A 22,508-nucleotide genomic window follows, 5' to 3' on the forward strand; every position below is an offset into this window, starting at 1 on the left:
ATTCATTTATATATACTTCGTATTGGGGATTCCACCGACAGTTTGGTACAACCTTCCTAGCCAGCTAACATCCAGCAAAGTCGCATAAACTTTCTAGTCTGTCTTACCAAGTCGAAAGCCGAAAAGCTGGTTCTTATTTTATTTTATTTTTTTGCCTAGCGTGTTTCGATACAGTGCAGTGCTCTTGTCCTGCGCTCTCGCACTCGATCCCGACCCATCTTGCTTAGGCTTTTCCCCACAATTCGCTTTGGGGTTCGGGGCACCAGGTCAAACAAGCAACAGGACCGGACGTGGACCCGCCTAACAAACTAACATCCCCCATCCATCCTGCTTTATTATATAAAGCCTGGGTAAATTCAAAAACTAAAGCGCCCTCTTTTTCCGCCCTTCCTTTCGAAGATGTTATCCACAGGCATACCTCATCATAGCTACATTGGTGCTCCGACGTTGTTAAACGGTCATACGTCCACCATCGAGTCTTTGTCGTCAAACGGACTTTCATCATACTCGTTTTCCCATCACCCGAAGTCAATGATGAATAAGCGACATCACCCTTACGGTTCCCCAAGCCCCGGAGGACTCCAACCCCTGGGCCATCTTGGTAGCGGTTCACCGACAACAGGACCAATCCGTCGCAGAATCAGCAGAGCTTGCGATCAATGCAACCAACTAAGAACAAGATGTGATGGTAAAATGCCATGCCAACATTGTATCGGTAAGTTTTTTTTTTTTTTTCTTCCTCCGTTCTCGCTCTTTCGAGCCGACTGAACTCGAGTCGTCATAAATCATACTTAAATAGTTAGAACGTTGGTTTTAACCGGTGAGTTGGGTGTTCTTGTAGACTTCAACCTTGACTGCAAATACAATCGAGAGCGTAAGAAGCGAGGCAAGGCATCAAGAAAAGATATTCAAAATGCACAAGCTGCTGCTGCTGCTGCGGCCGCTGCAACCTCTACGCCTACCGCTGGTGGGTCTGTCGAGGAGAATGGCGAATCACAAACCCCAGTGGCCATGATGCCTACATCTGCATCAAGGGAATCTTTCTCTGAGCTGCCACCACCGCCTCGTCCAGACTTGGGATTTCCAAGGCCCAATAGGTCATCTGTTGGCTCCACACATACAGCATCCAGTGACCAAAGCGATTTCTCTCCAAGCCAAATGCAACAGCAACACCACCACCATAGACTGCCATCTCAACATCACCACCACTTGCCAACACCAGACTCGCCTACCCATATGGCCCATATAAGCGATCAATCTTTTGCGCAAGTGCCATATGGGAGGATGCCTCAGTACCAGCCCCAACAAAACGGCCTGATGAGTGGCGCCAGAATGCTCCCGCACCCTCAACTCCAGACTCATGCTGCCCAGCCGATGCCTAACCAAAGCTATGGCCACGACTTCATGATGATCTCTCCTCAACATCAAGCCGGGCCTCAAGGTGGTTTGAGTCTATCGAGTGCAGGCATCTCACCACTGGCGGGTCTTCTGGGCCAATCTCCGGACAATCAGTCCCCTGGCTGGCTCTCATTGCCATCGCCACCTACTCCAATGCACTCGAATCCAAATCATCTGAGGTACCCCGTCCTTTTGCCTATTCTCCCCCACTTGCAACAAATAATTCCAACACATCTTGCTTGCGAACTTCTAGATCTCTTCTTCCTGAATCCGATTCTCTCATTCTTCCAGCCGGCGTCTCCGTATGTTCTATGCCACGTCTTGCGGAAGAAGTCAGTTCTGCATCCGACACATCCTCGATTGACTACGCCGGCACTCCTGGCATCGATGCTCTGGATTGCGGCTCAGACTTCGGATGCTCCAGCCCTTACGGTTTCTCCCAGTGCTCGGGGCCGGATTTGCCAGAAACTGCTGGAGATGTGCATTGGTTTTCTGAGACCGTTGGTCCATATTCCCCTGGGTTCAGTGGCGGTCGGCTCCTCCCACTCATCGCATGAGAACGAAAACGCGGGAATGGGGCTTGGAGGTTTAGCATCACCAGGCCCAACAGGTAGAGAAGGTGTTGTGGGAGCTGCTGGGACTGTTGACGATATTCTTACGTATATACATTTAGCTACAGTTATTTCTGCTTCGGAGTTTAAAGGCGCATCTTTACGATGGTGGAACGCGGCATGGGCTCTAGCAAGGGAGCTCAGACTGAACAGGGAAGTTAGTGACCAACCGGAACTAGAACAGGAGGAAGGAGTCGTACCAAATACACGGTCAACAATCGGCGAAGAGGAAAAAGAAGAGAGGCGCAGGATTTGGTGGTTATTGTATATTGTCGATAGACACCTTGCCTTGTGCTACAACCGACCATTAGCTCTTCGAGATATTGAGTGCGTTGATTTGCTACAGCCAATGGATGATACGAGATGGCAGAACGGTGATTTCTACGGGTCCCATGAGAACAGCAATGGGCAAGACCTCGCGGACCCGTTCCATCCCTTGAATCAGGTACCTAACATTTATGCCTCTAACCCTTCACCTCCACCATCGATCTCATCAAATCCTCAACAGGCAAATCGATGTGCGGGACCAACAATCCAGGTCACAGGACCAAGTCTCTTCGGTTTCTTCCTCCCTCTCATGACAATTCTGGGAGAAATAGTGGACCTTCATCACGCAAGGAATCATCCAAGACTCGGGCAGGGTTTCGGTGGCTCTGGTGCAGATTGGGAAGACCAAGTTGCAGAGATCCAGAGCCAACTCGACATGTACGAACGAAGCCTGTCAGACTGGGAGCATAATAGGCTTGATACCGACCAAGAGAAACCACGCGACGATGCTGTTAATATGAATGGACAGCAACAGGCCGCTGAAACACTCCCCGAAACTACCGAGGCTCGTCTGCAGGGTAACAATGGCGACACATTAACAGATCCTGCTATTGCCCCTCCACCAGCTCCTGCCGCCGATAAGTCTTCTTCTCCTCTTTCCGGGGACCAAATGCAGAAAAAGATTGCTCTAGCATACGGAACACATGTTCTTCATGTTCTCCACATACTCCTATCTGGAAAATGGGACCCCATTAGCATGCTTGACGATAACGATCTGTGGATTTCGTCGCCCGGTTTCATCTCTGCTACCGCGCATGCCGTCTCAGCAGCGGAAGCGATAGGAAACATCCTCAAATACGACCCCGATTTAAGTTTTATGCCATATTTCTTCGGTATCTATCTGCTCCAAGGTAGCTTCCTTCTTCTTCTTATCGCAGATAAACTTCAAGGGGAGGCGTCGCAGGCAGTTGTTGGTGCTTGTGAAACTATCGTCAGGGCTCACGAAGTGTGTGTGGTTACTCTAAACACGGAATACCAACGAAACTTCCGTAAAGTCATGCGATCCGCACTAGCCCAAGTACGTGGCAGATGCCTACCCGAAGACATGGAAGAACAGAAGCAAAGACGCAGAGAAGTCCTTATGCTTTACCGATGGTGTGGGGATGGGCATGGTTTGGCACTTTGAGATTTTGTTCGTTTTCTATTGCTTCGAAAGAGAGGGCATCTGGCGTTTTGTTTCACTCCACGGGTTGGTCTTCTCCATTCCTTTTCGGTTTCGTGCTTCATATGGTCATGTTTTTCACGAGTATTTCATGGGCGCTTTTGGATTTTGTTTTGTGTTTTTTTTTTTACTCTTTTTTTACCTTTGCATTTTCGAATATCCACAGTTCGGTTCGCAGCTCGATGCTCCTCCTATTTCTATGTATTTGATTTCCCTTACAACTTTCTGCTTGTGTTCTTTGCAGGGTCCGAAGCAAAGCTACATTTACCATATATATATTTTCACCATGGCCATTTCTCTTCTTGTACATACTTTTTGGTCATCCCGGGTGTCTCCTTGGTCTGTTATCTTTTGGTTCTCGAAAAGCTATTGCACAATATCCTGTGTAGAATATTTTTGTCTTTCGCACCCCCCCGATTTCTTTAATTTCCTAGTCATAATTTATCTATATAGACCAACCCTTTTTGAGTCCTCTTGGGAGTTGACTCGAATCATCATCATCATCATCATCTACTTCCTTTCATCATTGTATATTTTTGTCCTCTCTATGATGTCTCTTTTCTTCTTCTTCTTCTTCTTCTTCTTCTCATTCTTCTTCTTTTTTTTTACAAACCTGTGTTATGTAGATTATACCTAGGCTCTTGAAAGTATATAAAAAATACGAATTGTACAAACGGAACCGATCAGCCACTACCCACACCTAGAGTTACTTTAGCACCAGCTCTGCTTACTTGTACGTATGTGGACATACATTACCCTCCAGGGCGATCAACAACAAAGCATTCGCTAGCTTGAAAGATAATGCGATATGCTCTCATTTTCGAGTTCTTCTATACACTACTGGCCAGCTACATCGATAGGAGCCAATATAATGTGCTTACCAAACCCCTAAGCTGAGGGATCACCGGTGGAGATGTATTCTGCGGGGAAGCAACACTCCACAGTAAGTATCATGTGGAGCCGTTCCCTTGTCATAATCCCCCAATTCTTTGCACCTCCATTGGTGATTACAGGCCCGCGCCATCGGCATGCACGTGCGGTACGAAGATCAGATATGTCATTTTGCAGTTAGGATTTCGAGATTTCCCTCATTCTTCTTCTAGCTCTGATGAGCGGTCACGGAATCGTCGATATCTTTATCGAAATCGAACTTCGTCACGAACGCACTGTACCGTGTAAGCAGGTTTCTTCTGTTCCGTTCCTTTCGACTTAGGTTGACCTGCAGCTGTTGCATTTCACTTTGACCGCGCGTTCCGGGATAGCTTGTTATTCTCCGGGATTAATCCGGCTACGCTTAGGTCCCCGAGTCACTTCCCCGGACCATCTCCCCAGGGGCTACGAGAAAAAAACCCCGAGATGAACTTGGCAAAACGGGAAATCGGCCAAAAAAGCTTCGACGAAAAGGGAACCGAGGCCCCTGGCCTTCCTGACTCTGCGAGCATGATCCATTGCCCCCATGAAAGAGCGACGTGCATGATATCACCAATCAAAGCGAGGTCCCGAAATGATCAGGTGCGTTAGACACTGCACACTCGCAGGACTTGTCTTTGATTTCGTGCAATTAATCGATTACTTGATCAGAAACATTGGGGGAGGTATAATTTTTCCTGATGCTTGTGTCCCCATACAAATTAGTAACCTAGCTAACTGTATCTTTCGATAGTGACAACTTTAAATGCTTCAGTTACGTTTGAAGCGGTCGCCTTCGTCAAAACTAATTTCTTAACACCGTACAGCCTAGAATGTTTTTTTTGTGGGGCGTACATGGAGAGTCGCCTGAGCAGAACTCTCGACGCTTGCTGCAAGCTAGCTTGAATAGCTTCTTCTGGGGAAGTAAAGGTTGCAAACCCACTTTTTTTTTTTCGACCCTCCGTATGCAAGACGACTGGCGGTCCCACTTTACGAGAAAACAAAAACACATATTATATATCTTTGACTGAAAAGTAAGTGGTTATTCCAAATTAATATTAATATGCTTAGTATCGAAACGGTAAAGTCGCGAAGCAGGAAAGAATATTCGAATTCGAGAATGCCGTGCGTGGAGCTAGTCTAGTCGTTGATGGTACCCACCACCCTCGAAATCCGAGCATCTCATGCTCACCATCATCCCAATGTTGGCAAGCCAAACGAAACAGACAGCCAATAAAAGAACTAAGCATCGTTAGGTTCTGCATTCCGTCGCAACATGCCTGATGCTTGTTGGAGTTTAATGTAAAAAAAAAAAAGAACATGCAGGTGGAACCAAGTTTTTCCCTCCCACATCCTGCGGGTGGGATACGAAGTATCCAGTCGGGAGGTAGTCGTTTGATCCGTGGTAGCTACTTTATGACGAGTGTAAACTCCATTTGCACTTATTCATTGACATGCAGCTTGAAGATGTCTGCAGATGATGTGTACCTCCGCGACAACCTCTGTTCGAAAAGGTTTAGAAAGGAAAAATATGTCAGAGCATGATAATGCAAAGGGACAATTCTTGATCGTGGAAACGAGACATTTGGCTGTTCTTAAACACATACACACGCCGCGCACAGCCATGTTGCATACGATGTCAAGTCTTTGTCTCTGTTTTGTTGGTGTGCGTGCTCGTCATGCAACCTTGAGAGAGATTCCTGAGATATTCCGTCCAGCTTCTAGCGTCAAAACCAGGCCCCACTTCTACCAGCCAAAAGAACAGGAAAAAGAGGGTGTGATGAAATGAAATGGTCAAAGGCTATGAGCTAAATTGTGAATTGGCCAGTCGGTTCATTCATTGCGGAGGCCGGAGGTCGAAAGTGGTGGCGTCCCATGAACCTTCGTTAGCCTATTGCATAGTAAGTACTTCCGCTTCGTAAGTAATTACACACCAATGTACTCAACATGTATGTCCGTACAGTACCTGTGTATGCACACCAATTGACACAAGTTGAAATCATCCCAAGCTCTTAGCATCATATGGCTGACCGGACCCGTCTCCTGCCGGCTAAATTGCTTTCAATTGGTGCGAAAATAAAACTGGTTTACCCAATGAAAATTAGCGCTAGCAACGTGGGTTTAGAGTTTACCCGGTCTTTACCCGGCTTTTCAATCTCCGCCGGCCGCTGCTTATTCGTTGCTTCCTTGCAGTGAGATTGGGCGTTTACATGGGCATTCCCAGTGACCCCGGTCCGGGGGCTACAAGCCCCGTGCCTGCGAGGAAGCGTTCAGGCCCGAAGCTGAGGATGAGGACCCGGAGCTACTCTGCTAGTACTGTCTAGGTTAGTATTCTCCGGACCGTCTACGGAGCATATCGACACACAGACCATCACACATTACTTCGATCATCAGAAGTATTACCACATGTTCTCTTCTCGAATAATATCCAACTGTCAAAGCGTCAGGCACACCTCCACACCCCCTTATTCTTAATTTTACATGTGTACTAGTAGCTAGTAGTCTCTGCTGCAATGCTTGCGTAATATAGGGACCGTTTCCTCAGGTTGCGTTTTATCATACATTTAGCCTGAATTCTTCTCCTTCTTTGGCGTGTCACAAGCTCAGAATCGACTGTACTTTACCCCGTTTTTCTATGCACCCCAAAAACTCAGTATTTAACTTGCGCAGTTGCATGGAGCGATTTTTGTGGAGTATGGCTTTTGGCTTTGAAAGAAAAGTACCTGCAGGATGTAATGTACGTACATGTACTGCTACATGTATCAGCACATGCAATAGTACTTTATCTGCAAAGTAATATGTAGTTACTGTGGAGTAGCAGAAAATCTAATCCGAATACAGACCGCTATGAAATGCTCAGGTATCAACGGCAAGGGATCAGATAGGATATTGCGGGGTACGCCAAAGAAGCAGAGGAAAAAGAAGAAAAAAGAGTTGAGCTGGGGGAAAGCTAAGTCCTTTCAAGGAGCTAATCGATGCCTCCGTTCGAACACACCGAGAGAAATTCCAAGCCAAAGATGCATATATGTAGCTTCGAGTTTGAGTATTATTGTATGTCGAAGTGATTAGCCGTAGAAAGCCCAGGGGTCACCCTCCTGAACGGCCTTCTCGAAATCGGCTCCGTCCTGTTCAATCTGACGTAGAAAATCATCTTCATGGTTATCGTCGTAGTTCTCAGCCTGCTGCCTATTAGCTTCCTGCTCCGACGGCGCGGTGGAACCCTGAGCCTGAGCGGCGGCTTGAGCTGGAGCAGGAGATTGCTGCAGTTTCGGTTCAGATGGTGGCTCTTCTACCGTTTGCGCAGTCTGCTTGGTTTTCGTGCTGACACGTTTTGTGGTCGTTTTACGTGTGGTAGCAGCCTTCTTTGCCTGTAAGCCGTTTTTGGGGTCAGCGTAGGTCCACTAGCATCTCTCACTAAGAATAATGTGCGCTGTTGTGCTGCAAAGCCAATGCTAAAAGATGTGGGCATCATACCGGTTTTGTAGTTTCAACTGCGTTTGGAACTGTCGGGGCTTGCTGGACTTGTTGGACCGGGATAGACTGGACCGGAGCAGTTTCAAGAGTCCATTGCTTAGCATCATCCACATACAGCCTTCTCCAATCGTCAATGTTAATCCAACCGGCGGGCTGATTATTGGCTAGATGCCCGATCCCAAGGACATGCTCTTCTCGATTCGAACTAACCCTCCAACCTCCACTATGGTTTGGAATGTCCGTATTGTTATTGAGTAATACGCTAACATCGTAGTATGTATTATCTGGTGGTTCGGCCGCAGGGTTTATTATTGGCCGTAGAACAGACGATGGGTACCATCTCCCCTTGATCTCCATGGCGTTGATTTGGACATTTGGATATTTTAAATACCAGCGGCACCCAATGCTCGCCGCATCCTGTTGCATTCTAGGTGTCGGCGGCGGGTCCGGAAACTGCTGCGGTTGCAGAGGATGCAGGATTTTACAGTAGACATTGCCCTGGAAGAACAAGCCGTTGTTACCGTCTCGAGTAATATCCTTGATCACAAGCACGTCCATACCCTTCTGGCCTTCAATCTCAGGTGTCATAACGCGGACTTCCTCGTTCCGCCAAATCTTCTCAGCCCCTAGCCATAGACAAGGGATTATAATTTCACCCGTTTCGGTAGCACACGTGGTGATGCCGATGTTGCAGGCGATGCGGATACTTGCGATGATACTTGCATCATGCAATTCCGCATCCTGGCGATTCCATTCCTGCCAATTGATCTCCGCCCACTTGACTTGGTACTTCCGCTGTGAGATCGATGGCTGCAGAGGGTCAGGTGGCGTGTATGATAGCCAAGGGCGAAGGCGACTCTCTGGCAGAGTGAAGGGTGGTCGGTTGATAATGCGGGGCGACTTAAGAGGGACTAATTGATACGTTGCCTCTGCACCTTCCGCTAGAACCCTGCTCGCCACGATGGAGATCACAGGGTAAGTGTCGTTAGGGTTTGCCCATACCATCTCGCCAGGTCGATACAGGCCACTCGCAGGGTTAGAATCAGCCTGCATGAGTTTCAACAGGATCGGGTAGGGGAGCTGCCCATTGACCGGAGTAGGCTCTGGGGGCCTGTTGCAATGACGACAAGTACATGCTTTACTCTTGTCGCTTTCTAGCCATATAAGATGTGGTAAGAAATCCTGGGGCGATTGGAAAGCCAGGTTGGAATTGCCGGCTCTGAGACCAAAAAAGAGACCAGTAGATGCCAGTTGTTTTGCCGTCTAGAACCAGACATGTGTGTCAGAGATAATAATATACATCAGGCACCAGACAAGATCCATTGGATGGGAATGGTTATAGCAGGGAAGAAAGACGAACCAGCTTTTCGGGATTCGGCTTGCGATGCGTATATAGCTGATAGTTTGCAGGTAGTGCCTCTAGGACCCACCATTGATCTATCGTCAAGTTAGTTTGGGGGCTCGACTTCCGGATCTGTCATCAAAGATTTTATGATTCACACATACGTTTTGCATGCTCCTCCGGGCAAACCTTTTCCATATACAATGTTCCTAACATCTGTCTCCATAAGACATCCAGAACCATATTATGGGACACTTCCACTAGGTGCCCTACAGCTGCCCCCGGCTTTAACTGCTGTGGATCCGGCCGAGCAGATGTATTCCCATCGGACTGACCAGAAGATACCAATATCCTCCACTTCGGTGGCTCTGTGTCTTTTGCCATATTTGCTTGAGATTTTTTTCTCTTCCTTTAACCACTTCGATCAAGAAGGGAGAGAAATATCTATATGAAAAGGAACAGATATAAAATATAAAAACGGCGAGACAAGCGAAAGAGCAAAGCGAAAGTTGTTATTCTTGTAATATAAAAATCCGTTGAATTCAAATCGACATTTCCGATATCAACATATGGCCATTCGATTCTTCGGCTAGGCTATGCAGCTTGTCGTTTCTGAGTTGTTCTTGTTGCGACCTTGTCGTCGCCCAGTATGTAGTGCGGCGGGACGCAAAACTACGACCGATGTAGGGGCGCGTCCAATACGGCCAATATATAGGCCAGGCGGGAATGAAGTATCTCTAGGGATTGGCAGAGATAAAGATAGTGTTTGATATGTGATTCAGATTTCGATCCGGATTCTATTTCGCGGTTTTGACGATGCGATGTCTTGTGGTCGCGCTGGACTGTACGGTGCAGTGAACTGTACTTTGCAATTGAGTTTGCAGACGATGGCGCGTTTTGTTTGAAACGTTTCGAGTGATGCCGCATGTCCGCCGCATGTCCGCCGCATCTACCAGCATAGCATGTCCGGCCCTCATGGTACCATATATATATGGTATACATGGTAACGTTAACCATCTTACACACGAATTCAATGCATTATATAGGTGTACATCGTACATGCGTATACGTATACTAACACCACGTGTATATGAACATGTACTGATTTAATTTAAGCCAATCAAAACTTCGATAACTGGAACCCTCTAGGCCTCGAGATCTAGGTGTTATAAGCTCCGCATCGTGGCTTGCCGGTCTAGCTTACATAAGATGTGCGGTGGGGCGAATCCGACCTAATCTGCGCGCGGTAAATGTTGGCGGGGCTCTTCCAATAACCACCAGTATTAATGCGTGCATGTACAGACGACGGCCACTTTACACTTAAGTTTAATAGCCTTCTTGAACTCTAAACTAAAATCCCGATATCTTCGATCTTCCTCTTAAGCTGATAGTTATCACAAATTACCCCACTTGCACTTGATTAACCCTGATACCTAGTCATAAATCGCATACTCGTATACTCGAGATCTCAATCTAGCTATCTGGCTCACAGGTACTACTAGTACGTCCGGATATTTGCAGATAGTATCAACAATATACCGACAAGATGTCTAATAAACCGGTGCTCACTACTATCTCCCCAATTACCCAGAAACCAATCCATACCAGGGATGAGTTCACCCCTGAACAGATCCCCGCCTTGGTCGAAGCTTCAAAAAAGGCATTCGTCAGCTTCAAGTCTTCCTATGATCTTCCCGCCCGCCAGAAACTTGTTGCTAAGGCCCTGGATATTCTCGACTCCAGGGCTGACGATCTTGCTCGGGATCTTACTGAGCAAATGGGTAGGCCTATTCAATACTGTGCCAAAGAGGTTAGGACCGCCGTTCTTCGTGGCCGTTACATGCTTAAGGCATCCACCGAAGCTCTCAAGGACGTTCCCGGAGACGAAGAGGCCGGCTTCAAGCGATATATTCGTAAGGAACCCCTTGGTACCGTCCTCGTGATTTTTGCCTGGAATGTAAGTTTTCCGAATGAAACTTTCCTGCCCTGAATGTTTCTTTTATTTATTTTACCGCATATATTTCGGATATCTGCGAAGCCAAAAAAAAAACCCTTTACAATAAAGATTAATATTCTGATCAGGATGATAGTATCCATATCTCATTCTCGTGAACTCTTTGGTTCCCGCGTTGCTTGCTGGGAATGCTCTCATCTTGAAGCCATCTCCACAAACTCCCACAGTCCCTGAAACCTTCTTGTCTGTTCTTGAAGAGGCGGGATTACCGAAGAATGTGGTTCAGGTCATCCATTGTGGAAATGCAGATACTTTGTCGCAATTAATATCTGCACCGGGGATCAACTCCGTTACCTTCACAGGATCTGTAGGAGGAGGAATTGCCACACAGCAGGCGGCCTCGAAGCGCGTTATTCCGGTGGGGTTGGAATTAGGAGGGAATGACCCCGCATATATCCGACCTGATGTTGATATCAAATGGGCGGCGGAAGAAATTGTTGACGGGGCGGTATTCAACAGCGGCCAGAGTTGTTGCTCAATTGAGCGAGTGTATGTTCACCAAGACATCTACGACAAGTTCGTGGATGAGGTCGTTGGCGTTGTCAAGAATTACAAGCTTGGAGACCCCTTTACAGGGACGAATCACCTTGGCCCCGTCATAAGCGTCAAGAGTGCGCAAAATATCAGGAAACATGTCGAGGAGGCCCTGAAAAGCGGAGCAAAAACTTTGACACCCGATGTCTTTGGGGAAGGTGAAGCCCTTGGTGAAACGTTTGTCAGACCAGAGATTTTGGTCAATGTCAATCATGTTATGCGTAAGTCTTTCCTTATGCAGCGGAATTCGTGGGGTAAAAGGATTTTCTGACAATAAGTCTGCCTTGGATACTTGCAGAGGTTATGAAGGAGGAAACTTTCGGACCCGTTATCCCGATCCAAAAAGTATCTTCTGATGAAGAAGCGATTCAATTGATGAACGACTCTGACCTCGGCTTGACCGCGTCGATCTGGACTCGCGATGTATCCACTGGAGAGAAGCTAGCAGACGGTGTTGAAGCCGGCACCGTCTTCGTCAACCGAGCTGACTACCCAAGTCCGGTGAGTACATGCATTAACCTTTGGCTGATTGACCTAACGTTTTAATTCTATCTCAGGATTTGGCATGGACTGGGTGGAAGAACTCTGGTAGAGGCCAGACATTGTCCAAATTTGGTTTTGATCAGTTCGTTAGATTGAAGAACTTTCACCTCAAGCAGGTTTAAATTCTATGACACAATCAACTAGAGATTATGAGGTAGGCTTTTTCTAACATCGCAGGCTAGGCTCCGCGGAGAATGCATGCGTCTCAATTAGATATCAAAACTTCGCGCTCCAGCTTTCTTACCTTTGTTTAGTCCAAGACAATCGAGTATCGATTGCGGATGTCTAAAATCATGAAAACGTTTTGGAGCTAGCTAGCATATATGGCTATTATTAATAGGAGGTCTAGCACAGACAATGATGAAAAAAGTTTGTATTAGAGCACTAAGTTTCCATGAATCCGGTCCGCATCATCAATGTCTAGCAAAAATAGCTCGAACAATTAGGCCCTGAAACTTTTCTTCGCAATTCATTATCAGGCCACTTCTCTGTTGAGAGCTAAAATGTGAGGCATCGCCGGACAACTCCAGTGTCATTATGGAATATTAAAATAAAAAATAGTACCGCATTTGGTAAGCATCGGAGAACCCGGGTGACGGATATAGTTACCCCTCTCGAGAAACAGGGGAAATGGACATCCCAATTTTGTCTCGAATTGTCCAAGCCACTTGTATTCATTTACCGACCGTTTGATATGGGATACAATGTGACCCTTCAAGTTATCTATGTCGTACGCATGTACCGCCCCACCATCCCGCTCGCCTTTATCGAGCCCCTCGCCGCAATTTTATGGGGACGCCTAAACTGGGGCTTAATCCCGCGCATATTCCATAGGTTGCACAATTCCAACCATCCGTTTGAAGGTATCTTTTCATTCTAAATGGAATAAGTTCCTATCTTCTCTTCTTCTTGTTCTTTTTTTTTTTGGAACGTTCAGGGTCCACTGATCGTGACTTCGGGTGGGTTGCAATAATTGGAGAGGCGCCCAATCCGGCCCCTTGATGGTACCCTAATAGCTAGTCGAATAGCACTAAACGTGTCAATCTGATAAATCCGATCCAGAATCATGTGAATACTCGCATGATATGACCCCTTACTGCGCGATACGAGATATTCAAATCGACCCGTGTAGTATGGAGCGCGTCTAGATAGTGAGAGGGGTATGAGGAAGGAAGGAAGGACGGTTCGCGGACTTCCTTTTGCTTATACCCTCGGGCATTCTTTCCAGTAGAAAGGGATTCTCCATCAGTTTATTAGCAACGTGTTTCGAATTAGATAATGAAGGCCGCTATATTATTTTTTGGCGAGAACATGGGGGAGCTTGCTAAGGTGGGTAGATTTTTCCAAGTTTCGAGTGATACAGGTATGCATGCATACTTTCTGGATAGTAACGTACGTACTGTATGTAGCTGTAGGGCTGTCATGTCATGTCATGTCTTAAGCTCTGATACCGATTTAGCTTTTTTCCTAGTTGCAATATCTGTACGGAGTATTTTATTCGTGTTATGACAAGGCCAGGGAAGGTCAAGCATGCATTTAAAAATACATCATTGTGATGTGTACATGTATTACCATCGTCACATTTCACCTATTGTCTATGGCTATCGAAGTAAGGTTGCCTGCATCCGTGATTTCTAAATTATATCTCTGACATCACTCGAACTCAGAACGATCGAGTTAATTGTTGCGGATAGCTATTCTGTGTAGTTGATCATGCACGGGGTGGAAATCTGGTTCCGATAGTCACTACCCCTGATAAACACACATACATACTATGTTCATGCAATGTATTCGCTCACGAGAGTCTGGAAGTTGAGATTCAATACGAATCAATTATATCGATCATTCCGCCTAAACGGTCAAAGAGAAAAATGGTGAACCCGTGGCCATGCTTTTTTAGCGATTGTACATGTACAATATTGTTTTGTTAACAAAACATCGGGTGGATTCGCCCGTCTGGCTTAGGCCCTTGCTTGAGTATTGGGAGCAACTAGCTTCAGAAATTCCTCTTAACGGAGAAATATTGCAGTGATCTTCGAAACCCCTTAGCCTCCTTGCCTCCGGTGGAGATTCTTTCACCCAATTCAAGTTCTTGTCCTGAGCCTGCCACGGAATTGCAAGTGGAATGTCAGCCAGCCAGTATTCCGCATGCAAGGTTCCTCTGTTGCATTCTGCGAACTAACCCGTTTTGGGCGTTGGGTAGCACAAACCCTGAACGTTGAACATCGAACGGCATTGCAAGCGCAATTGCAAATGCAAAGCCTCGCACCTTGATTCATAACATTCAGGCCGCCAACCGTCGAAGCCGAAGTTGAACCCCACGGAGCCATGATACTCGGACAAGAAGTATCAGATGGCCGTTTCCAGACCTGCCCGTGCGTGCGGCCTGCAGCGCAGCCCGAAGATCATGACTGCATTCTGCTAGAGCTCTCGATCGTCCAACTAGCTCATCTAGACTGTTTTGAATTCGATTCGAACCTCCCCCCTCCCCCCTCCCCTAGCTTAACCTAGGTAGATATCGGTCGATACCTATGCAATGTAATGCATCTGCTAGCCGGGTAGTACTGGGTGACGTGACGTTCTGTCCTGCCGCACAATCCATCCGATATGACACCAACCTCTCAAACGGCTCTCGACTCAGAACTAGTATAGTATCGTACGTCTTCCGCACATATATATGGATCTCCGTGTGTACCTTTCCCCTTCCCCTTCCAAGAGTCCCCCACCCTCTCTTGCATTCTTGCAACGCATTTCCAACCGTCGTGGATTTTGGCTAACTACTCAACCAAGCTTGGCTTGTTTCCCTCTTTGCTCTGCTATGCAAGGGCGCATTTTCAGAAGCGAGGTATCTGCATCCCACGTTATGCCTCGAGAAGCTCAATAACACACGGCGATTCTCTCAGTTGCCACTGCTAAGGGAACCGGAGTAGGGGCTTTTTTTGTTTAATTCTTTTCGTTTCCTAAGTCCCGCATATTTCTTTTCCTTGCAATTCGGCTCTACTCTTGAGTACCCATCCTGTGACCCTGCTGCCGTATATGATACTTGGCAGGTCCGCTGCCCTTGACATCAAATAGTACTTTAAGCCCACCCCCCGTCAGAATTGACGTCAAAAGAACTCCTGGATTCTCCGTCGCTCTTTGTAGTATTCAGCTCTATATATCCCCCTTCGAAGTCGCAGATCGGTTTAGCCGGGGTTCTTTATTTGATGCTTGCACCAGCCCGCTCTGAGCTTCAGCTGTAGCTTCCTGTCTTCCCAGGCTCTAACCTCAGATATAAATAACACGCGCCTATATCATATTCATAAGATTCGATCCCGTCTTAGGACCAGGGATCCCCTCAACCGCCAAAATACCTCCTTCAATCAGATCTTTGAGAGCTTTCTTCTGTAGACCCAAGATGGGCTGCGCACCATCAAAGCATACGATGGGGAAGAAGTTGAAAAATGGGCGGAAGCAGGACGTTCAAATCGTAAGCGTAATCCTAAGATCTTTGGAATATATAATGAAGCACGCGTTCTTCTATGAATTTGAGGCGCTAATGTACTCATTTGTAACAGGGTTGGCCAACAGACTTCCACCATAATTCGCTTTCATACCCATCAACAGTGTGTGTCGATTGCGATCTACCGTCTCGCACATTGCTTGCATCGTTAGGAAACACCGACATGCTGAGCTGCAACTGCAATGATCCGGATAGCCAAACCCTCGACTTCAAGCTGGATTTAGAACCAATGTCACCAATTAGCTTATCACCGAAGCCAAAGGCGCCTCTCCCAACTAGCTACAATTTCCCGCTCGGTTTCGATCATGTTAGTAGAGATTCGAATAAAGCTTACGACTATTACAACGAAGAATATGACGAATATGGCGGAGAGGAAGAAACTACCCCGCTCCATTTGCAGCACAGGAGATATGCATCTTTTTCCTCCGGGAAGTGGCCGTGGAAAGCCGACCATAATGTTGTGGTTACTACACAAGAAGTTTCGAGCACTAGATCTAACTCGTACGCTTCGAGATCACGGTCGTACGCCTCGAGCCATTGCCTAAGATCTGCCTACGAAGCCGACATCCGCGATAGGGACACCGATGCAGATACATTTGTTGATCACTATGTCGATGATGCCGCTTCTACTCTAGTTTCGACACACTTACCAGAAGTCCAGTCTTTTGAATTCCCTTCTACACTTGGAAGCGAAAGCTTTGGCCCAAAACTCTTGATTCGGGAGCGGCTACCATTCGAGACGTTGAACCAAAGTAGTCCTGATTTACACTCCGCCTGCGCAAGAACCTCGCAGCGAGTTTCAAAAGATCAGGTTAAAGTCATTAGAATCCGGGGTTCTAGGTCCACCAACTGGATATAAGAATTTCTCGCTGCTGTACAGGTTTCTTATACTTATATTCTTTAGCGACCAACGGATTTATTTATTTTCAACATCTCTTTTTCTTCACATTTTTATTTTCCAATCTGAACGGGCGTTTACAATCATCACCAAATATACCCTCTTGCTAGTTGCGCATCTTCTATATTATTTAGAACCTTTTCTTCTTCTTTAACAGGCTTTTTTTTGGGGTATATTCATTAAAAGGAAAGATACTTAAGTATCTATCGTTCTTTTTTCCGGCCATGCCTCAACCAAAAGATCAACCTACCTAACACCTGTACAAGGTTCGAACCATCCAGTCTTTACCATCACAGAATCATGTTACGTTTTGGCCCCGCCTCGAGATCTTCCTCACAAAAGAAACCTTGTCGCACCTTCGCTTCACTGTATAATGTATTTCCGCATTCTCTTCTTTCATGTATGTATGTACTCTATTGTTCGACATTTTCTGAAACCCTCCTGCCACGGGTCTCTCGGGGCTTCTAAGAAAGCCCTACATATGCAAAGCTTATTCTATGTATTCAATGGTATACATTTTGGCATATTTTTCTAAAAGGAAAAAGGAATAAAGAAGAAAAAACAATCTATTCAGGACCTATGGATGGCCCTCCATGTGATAGCAGATTGAGCAGCCGGAGTTCTCGCGTTCCAAGTGACTAAATATACATACGTAATAAAACGTCCATTAGCTTTAAAAAGTGACTATTTGGGCCGTCATCCCAAGTTATCCCCAAAAGGTCAGTCCAGAAAAGGAATATTAACCACAACGACCACCTTGCGCAAGCCTAAAGCCCAACACCCCCTGTGAAGGCTTTCCCCGCCGCGCCAGATCGAGCATCCATTCTCAAGCCGCGATCCCAGATTTAGGAATGGAATGTTGAGACGCATATGCGGCACTGGAATGGAATGTTGAAATGGGAATATTGAAAGAACACAAAAAGAAGGGAACGACGTAAGCCAGAGAACGGTAAAGCCTGTGCCAACTATGCAGTTAAAGAAGAAAGGTAATTGGTTCCTCGAGCTTCCTGCGACTTCCGAGTAGGTAGGTACTTAAAGATACATAAGAAAGTTTGAGAATTAACAAAACGAAACGCCCCGGACTCCCGTAACCACCAGTGCGATTAGAAAGGTCAAAGGTTCCCCAAGCAAAACCATGGTATCATTTTTCGCACACGGAGGATAACCCTGGCATAATGCATGCGTGTCAACGCAGGTTCAACATTCCATCCTAGACATTATTATTGTTGTTGAGTTATAATGATAAAATTCGCCTCCACGGGTCGGACGTATGTAAATAGGCCATTTAGGTGTAAGTAAGCATTTCCTCCACATTTCCAAGCCGTTCGGTTACCACCACGACATCAAATTAAGTGGGAATCCTCGGAAGCCACTGCCGTTCCACAAGGTCCCGTAGCGAGGTTGGCACGACCCCTTCCGTTTTTTATTCGTTATTGTAAGCGTGTTGGACTTCTTGGACCAAGTCATCCTTGCTACCCGTGCAGCCTTTCCACTGCCCATTATCCCTCACGCATACTGTCTTACCATTAACAGTAACAGTGCAACTGGTTGAGATGCCCCGATCTATCGCCCTCCGTGCACTTGCCCTCAATAATTCCATCCCTCTATTCTCATCCTCGGATGCTGCACACCGCTCTAGCTGATCGAAGCTAAGCCCGTACTCCGATGCACAATTGGAAACATATGCATCTTGCGGAATATTCTGATAATTTTGTCCCATACAGTTAATAAACCCAAGCCACATTTGTGGTCGATCCTTATGAAGCTCATAGGCACACAACTCTAGCATATCGCCAAGGCACTCGTCGGGACCATGTTTACATGCCATCCCAGCGTTCGAATCATCGGGTGTGCCAATGTAAGTTGGTCGTAACGTTATAATTCCAGAATCGTAAAGTTGGGCCATAACAGGGAGGACGAGGTCTCTAACGCAGTCTCGAGCATCGGGGCACTAGGTTATAAGGGATACCGTTAGAACTTGGTGGACCGATTGACAGAAGCCCGGTGAGCCTTAAGCCCGTATCACATTATCGGGCAAAGGGAAATATGTGATTATGCGGGTTGTAGCTTGCAGGTCAGGGGGAAGGAAAATTCCTAGACGTCTACGGAAAAGGTCCCAGAGGCCTAACATACCTTGCTCATGACGAATATTTCGACCTCGACCGGCGGCTTTCGGGTTTCTATAGTCTGTAAAGGCTTTTCCAAAGCCGGTGCTGAATTCGCAAGGACAACCGGGCGGAGCTGTTGGACGCCTGGCCCTTGGAGCGCTCGACGAGGGAAGTATTTTGCGTCTACAACGCAACTAGTGAGCTGGATCGCTCCTATTAGGTAAACGGGGTATCGGGCTTGGAGCCGCATTTTTTGATAGAGTTAAGCTTGGTGCTTATGTTAAGGAGATATTTTGGTAGCCTGCGTGGAGGTGTAATGAAAGAACTAAGAAAAGGATTGAGGATGAAGTCGTGTGAGCATATAGAAGTGCTTAGCTAAGCTGAACATTCGGAGATTCGAGCGCAGATTTGCCGCGACAATGCGCGCGTGACGTGATTGTGGATCATAAGTTCAGCGTCACTGCTCGATGCCCAAACGGGCAAAAGGCTTGGCAGTGTGTCACCACAACACACAATTTACAACACTGGTCTCGATCTAACAAATGTGGCGACGACTGGATTTGGAACAAAGCGACTGCTCCAAATCCAACATCAGTCTCAACTGTAGACGCTGAAAGGTCAGGTGTTTCAAAGGGAGCTTTTACGACTCATGGCGATGAGCGTGATTTTATACGCGTTCACTATGTCAATAACAATAGTAATTACTATTCGAATGATAACGAGAATAAGAAGAAACACGCATTTCCGTGCATCTTCACTCTGACTCTAGAATTCCAAACTTTGGACTTCAGACACATATATCTTCTCTTTCAAAGTCAGGTTCCTGCTTACTTTCTCCTTCTTCTCCTTCTTTCTTGGTTATACTACACATCATTTTACTTTTGATTATTGTCTATTACAGAGGCAATATACTCGAAAAGTCATAACAAGTATTGGCCACCATCGAAAGGTTCTAGTGCTGGGATACCTAAAATGGGTAAGAATTTTCTTCATTTTCTCAAGGCTGTGTCTATTGCATACTAAATATATATGATGTACTTCAATGCAGCTAAAACATGGGATGCTGCTGCCCTAGAAAGGGTTCTCACTGGGGAATCTACAGGCGCAAATCCCTCCTATGTTCCAGACCCCGAACTCAAAGCGCTCGAAGGACAGGCCATAGAAGCAATGGAAAACGTCTACTACCTTTTAGAAGAAGCGGAAAGGCGTGATGCGGTCACCAAAAACTCGGAGACCGCACTCCGGGCATTAAAAGCCAGTTGTCTACCGCCGGATGTTAACGACTCGAACTCGGAGTCGAACAACTCAGACTCAGACTTAGATTACCCAGGAGAACCTGAATCGGAAAACGAATCTGAATCGGAAAGCGAACTTGGTTCGGATAAAGGTAACCTAAGTGGTAGTGGAAGCGACAATGAAACCGACCCCGAATCGGATTCCACGGAGGAAGGAGGGGCCTCGGACTCATCGTTTACATCGGGTATACTATATGAACCCTCAGGATTAGGTGGAGCAGTTAGATCCACTAGCCAAGGGCATGAGTACCCAACCAAGCAAAGCCTACCAGCATCCAAACAAGCGAACGCATCTAAGCGGGGGGATTCAAAATCTCAACGCAAAGCAGAGAAGAAGAAGAAGAAGCACGCTGAACGACAGAAAATAAAAGATGCAGAGAATGATTTTCTCGACTTTCTCGACCGCATGGTAGATGAGCTTGAAAACTTGAGAAATCTAGGACTAAGTTCCACCGATTTGTTCTTGAAACGGCATTATGCAAAGGGGAAAATGGAGAAACCGGAAGACAAAGCCCAGAAAGCAATCCTCACAAGCAAATTCCGAGAATCCGTCGAACGTATGATCATCGAGCTTTTCAGGATTGGTTTGCCCCATGCCGGTTGCCAAATCTCAACCGCCGACGCTGAGATCATAGCCAAATGCGCCTTGATTGTGGGCTTACAACAAGGAGTTGAGATTCCACCCAATGAGTTCAAAGAAGCTGTTGTTGGTATAACAGACGCAATCATGAACAACCTGGTCTCGTTCCTAGACGTCACAAAGGGCAGCAACAACCCTAAAAACGAAGTAAAGGCTCAACCCAACGGGGGGCGTGGACTTCGGGCCGCCCCAAAGAATAACACGGATATAGACTCCAATAATGTGGACTCCGATGGGAAACCCCCTACCGAAACAAAAAGGGGTTTCTTTGGATGGGCAGCCAAATTCTTCCAACCTTCTGGGGAAAACGGGGGATTTATCCCCCCGCCCGAGGAATCCAGAGACTATTCCATTAAGGAGAGCTGGACTGGAAAGGACCTTCAAACGGAAACTGGAGGGAGACATCCTTTCATAGACCCAGAAATACTGCTAGTTCTGCAAGATGTAAATGACGATGCCCAAGAAACATACGAAAACAATGAGAGGTATATCTGGGGGTGTGAATACCTCGAGGCCGATCTCGAAGACATCACTATCGAAACCCTTCCGTCAAATGGGAAACAGAAGCCTGGACATAAAGGCCCACAAGACGCATCGTACTACTATGGCTTTACATCCAGACTCTTCTCCAGCATAAACACTTGGGTCGAAAAATACATAATTCCCGCTCGCAAAACAGCGTCGATCAACATCAATTCGCCCTCAGTCCTTCCAGCCATCAAACAATCACTTAGAAAGTTTGACTACTTTGAAGAATCCGACTTTATTACTCCGGAAGGCGAGAGAAGTTTGAAAAATAGGAATATAAAAAGGAGAATCAAGCGTCAAATGTTCTTTCAGTATATTTTCTACCAAGTCTTGTATGAGAACATCTGGTCGAGGTGGCTGTATGGACTCAGTGACTATACTGAGGCCCATGTGCTCAAGATAGCCGGTCTCGATGAAACACAGAAAAACAGTAAGTGTAACTTCTCAAATAAGAGATCTAATATCCGAACCAATACTGAATTTAACTCGTAATTATAGCCAAACAAGGCCACTTTGCCCGTGGTCGTTGGTTTACAGACAACATTCGCCGTAAGCCTACAAACATGACCCAAACGATCCTTGACAATCAGGCCCATATTGCTACCACTCTCAGACAGCTTTTCGTCCCGCTTCTTAACATCAACAATTCAAGCTCCGGTCCAAGTAACCGAAGAATGTGCATCAGCGCAGAGAAAGAACTACTACTGATCATATCAGATGCGCAGGCACTGCAACTAATGTTCCAGTCTGAAGCCAGATTCCATCAAATCATGTTCGATTGGCCGGGGTCACGATTCGATGGTCGATGGATGGTTAACGCAGCAAATGCTGTGGATATGGAGCCACTAGGCCAACAACCTGTTCCGGGGAAGACCGGTAACCTGACTTCAGAGGACAAAATTGACTTTGTCTTTCAGCCTGGTTTGTTTATTAGCGAGGCAGTCGAGATCTACGAACAGATAGTCGTTGCTTAACCTGGTCTCGGTCACAGGCGCCACAAAGGGCCCCAGGGAAGCGCTTAACCCTGTCAATAGGATTCTATATATAGTATACAGTGCAATTTTTGTGGAAGACTTGGATTGTCAGTGTATGTGTGTAAAAGAACTACAACGCTAGTATGGAAACGATTGTACATCATTCATGAAAGCGTCTCGGATGCCCCTGTAGTTTTACAGATCTTGATACACTGACCTGGAGTCATGATACTCATTAATTAATCAATT

General features: G+C 46.4%; 6 protein-coding genes across 6 annotated transcripts; 4 read left to right on the plus strand and 2 right to left on the minus strand.

Annotated features, from left to right (window-relative positions):
• Nucleotides 1-399: 399 nt before the first annotated feature.
• AOL_s00006g84 (uncharacterized protein) lies at nt 400-3,462 on the plus strand (the record flags this gene model as incomplete). Its single annotated transcript, XM_011119393.1, has 2 exons — nt 400-715; nt 800-3,462. 2 exons carry the CDS (start codon nt 400-402, stop codon nt 3,460-3,462), a joined length of 2,979 nt encoding a protein of 992 aa, XP_011117695.1.
• Nucleotides 3,463-7,472: 4,010 nt separating this feature from the next.
• On the minus strand, nt 7,473-9,607 carry AOL_s00006g85 (uncharacterized protein; the record flags this gene model as incomplete). Its single annotated transcript, XM_011119394.1, has 4 exons — nt 7,473-7,775; nt 7,882-9,144; nt 9,242-9,318; nt 9,388-9,607. The coding sequence occupies 4 exons, from the start codon at nt 9,605-9,607 to the stop codon at nt 7,473-7,475; spliced, it is 1,863 nt and encodes a 620-aa protein (XP_011117696.1).
• Nucleotides 9,608-10,769: 1,162 nt separating this feature from the next.
• Nucleotides 10,770-12,436, plus strand: AOL_s00006g86 (uncharacterized protein; the record flags this gene model as incomplete). Its single annotated transcript, XM_011119395.1, has 4 exons — nt 10,770-11,180; nt 11,314-11,992; nt 12,070-12,272; nt 12,329-12,436. The coding sequence occupies 4 exons, from the start codon at nt 10,770-10,772 to the stop codon at nt 12,434-12,436; spliced, it is 1,401 nt and encodes a 466-aa protein (XP_011117697.1).
• Nucleotides 12,437-15,711: 3,275 nt separating this feature from the next.
• AOL_s00006g87 (uncharacterized protein) lies at nt 15,712-16,675 on the plus strand (the record flags this gene model as incomplete). Its single annotated transcript, XM_011119396.1, has 2 exons — nt 15,712-15,783; nt 15,872-16,675. The coding sequence occupies 2 exons, from the start codon at nt 15,712-15,714 to the stop codon at nt 16,673-16,675; spliced, it is 876 nt and encodes a 291-aa protein (XP_011117698.1).
• A 1,462-nt stretch (nt 16,676-18,137) lies between these two features.
• AOL_s00006g88 (uncharacterized protein) lies at nt 18,138-19,072 on the minus strand (the record flags this gene model as incomplete). The annotated part of the gene is made up of 2 exons (XM_011119397.1): nt 18,138-18,665; nt 18,848-19,072. The coding sequence occupies 2 exons, from the start codon at nt 19,070-19,072 to the stop codon at nt 18,138-18,140; spliced, it is 753 nt and encodes a 250-aa protein (XP_011117699.1).
• Nucleotides 19,073-19,854: 782 nt separating this feature from the next.
• Nucleotides 19,855-22,259, plus strand: AOL_s00006g89 (uncharacterized protein; the record flags this gene model as incomplete). Its single annotated transcript, XM_011119398.1, has 2 exons — nt 19,855-21,715; nt 21,784-22,259. 2 exons carry the CDS (start codon nt 19,855-19,857, stop codon nt 22,257-22,259), a joined length of 2,337 nt encoding a protein of 778 aa, XP_011117700.1.
• Between the last annotated feature and the right edge of the window lie 249 nt (nt 22,260-22,508).

The sequence above is a fragment of the Orbilia oligospora genome (assembly GCF_000225545.1).
Source record: "Orbilia oligospora ATCC 24927 unplaced genomic scaffold scaffold00006, whole genome shotgun sequence".
Classification (NCBI taxonomy): Eukaryota; Fungi; Ascomycota; class Orbiliomycetes; order Orbiliales; family Orbiliaceae; genus Orbilia; species Orbilia oligospora.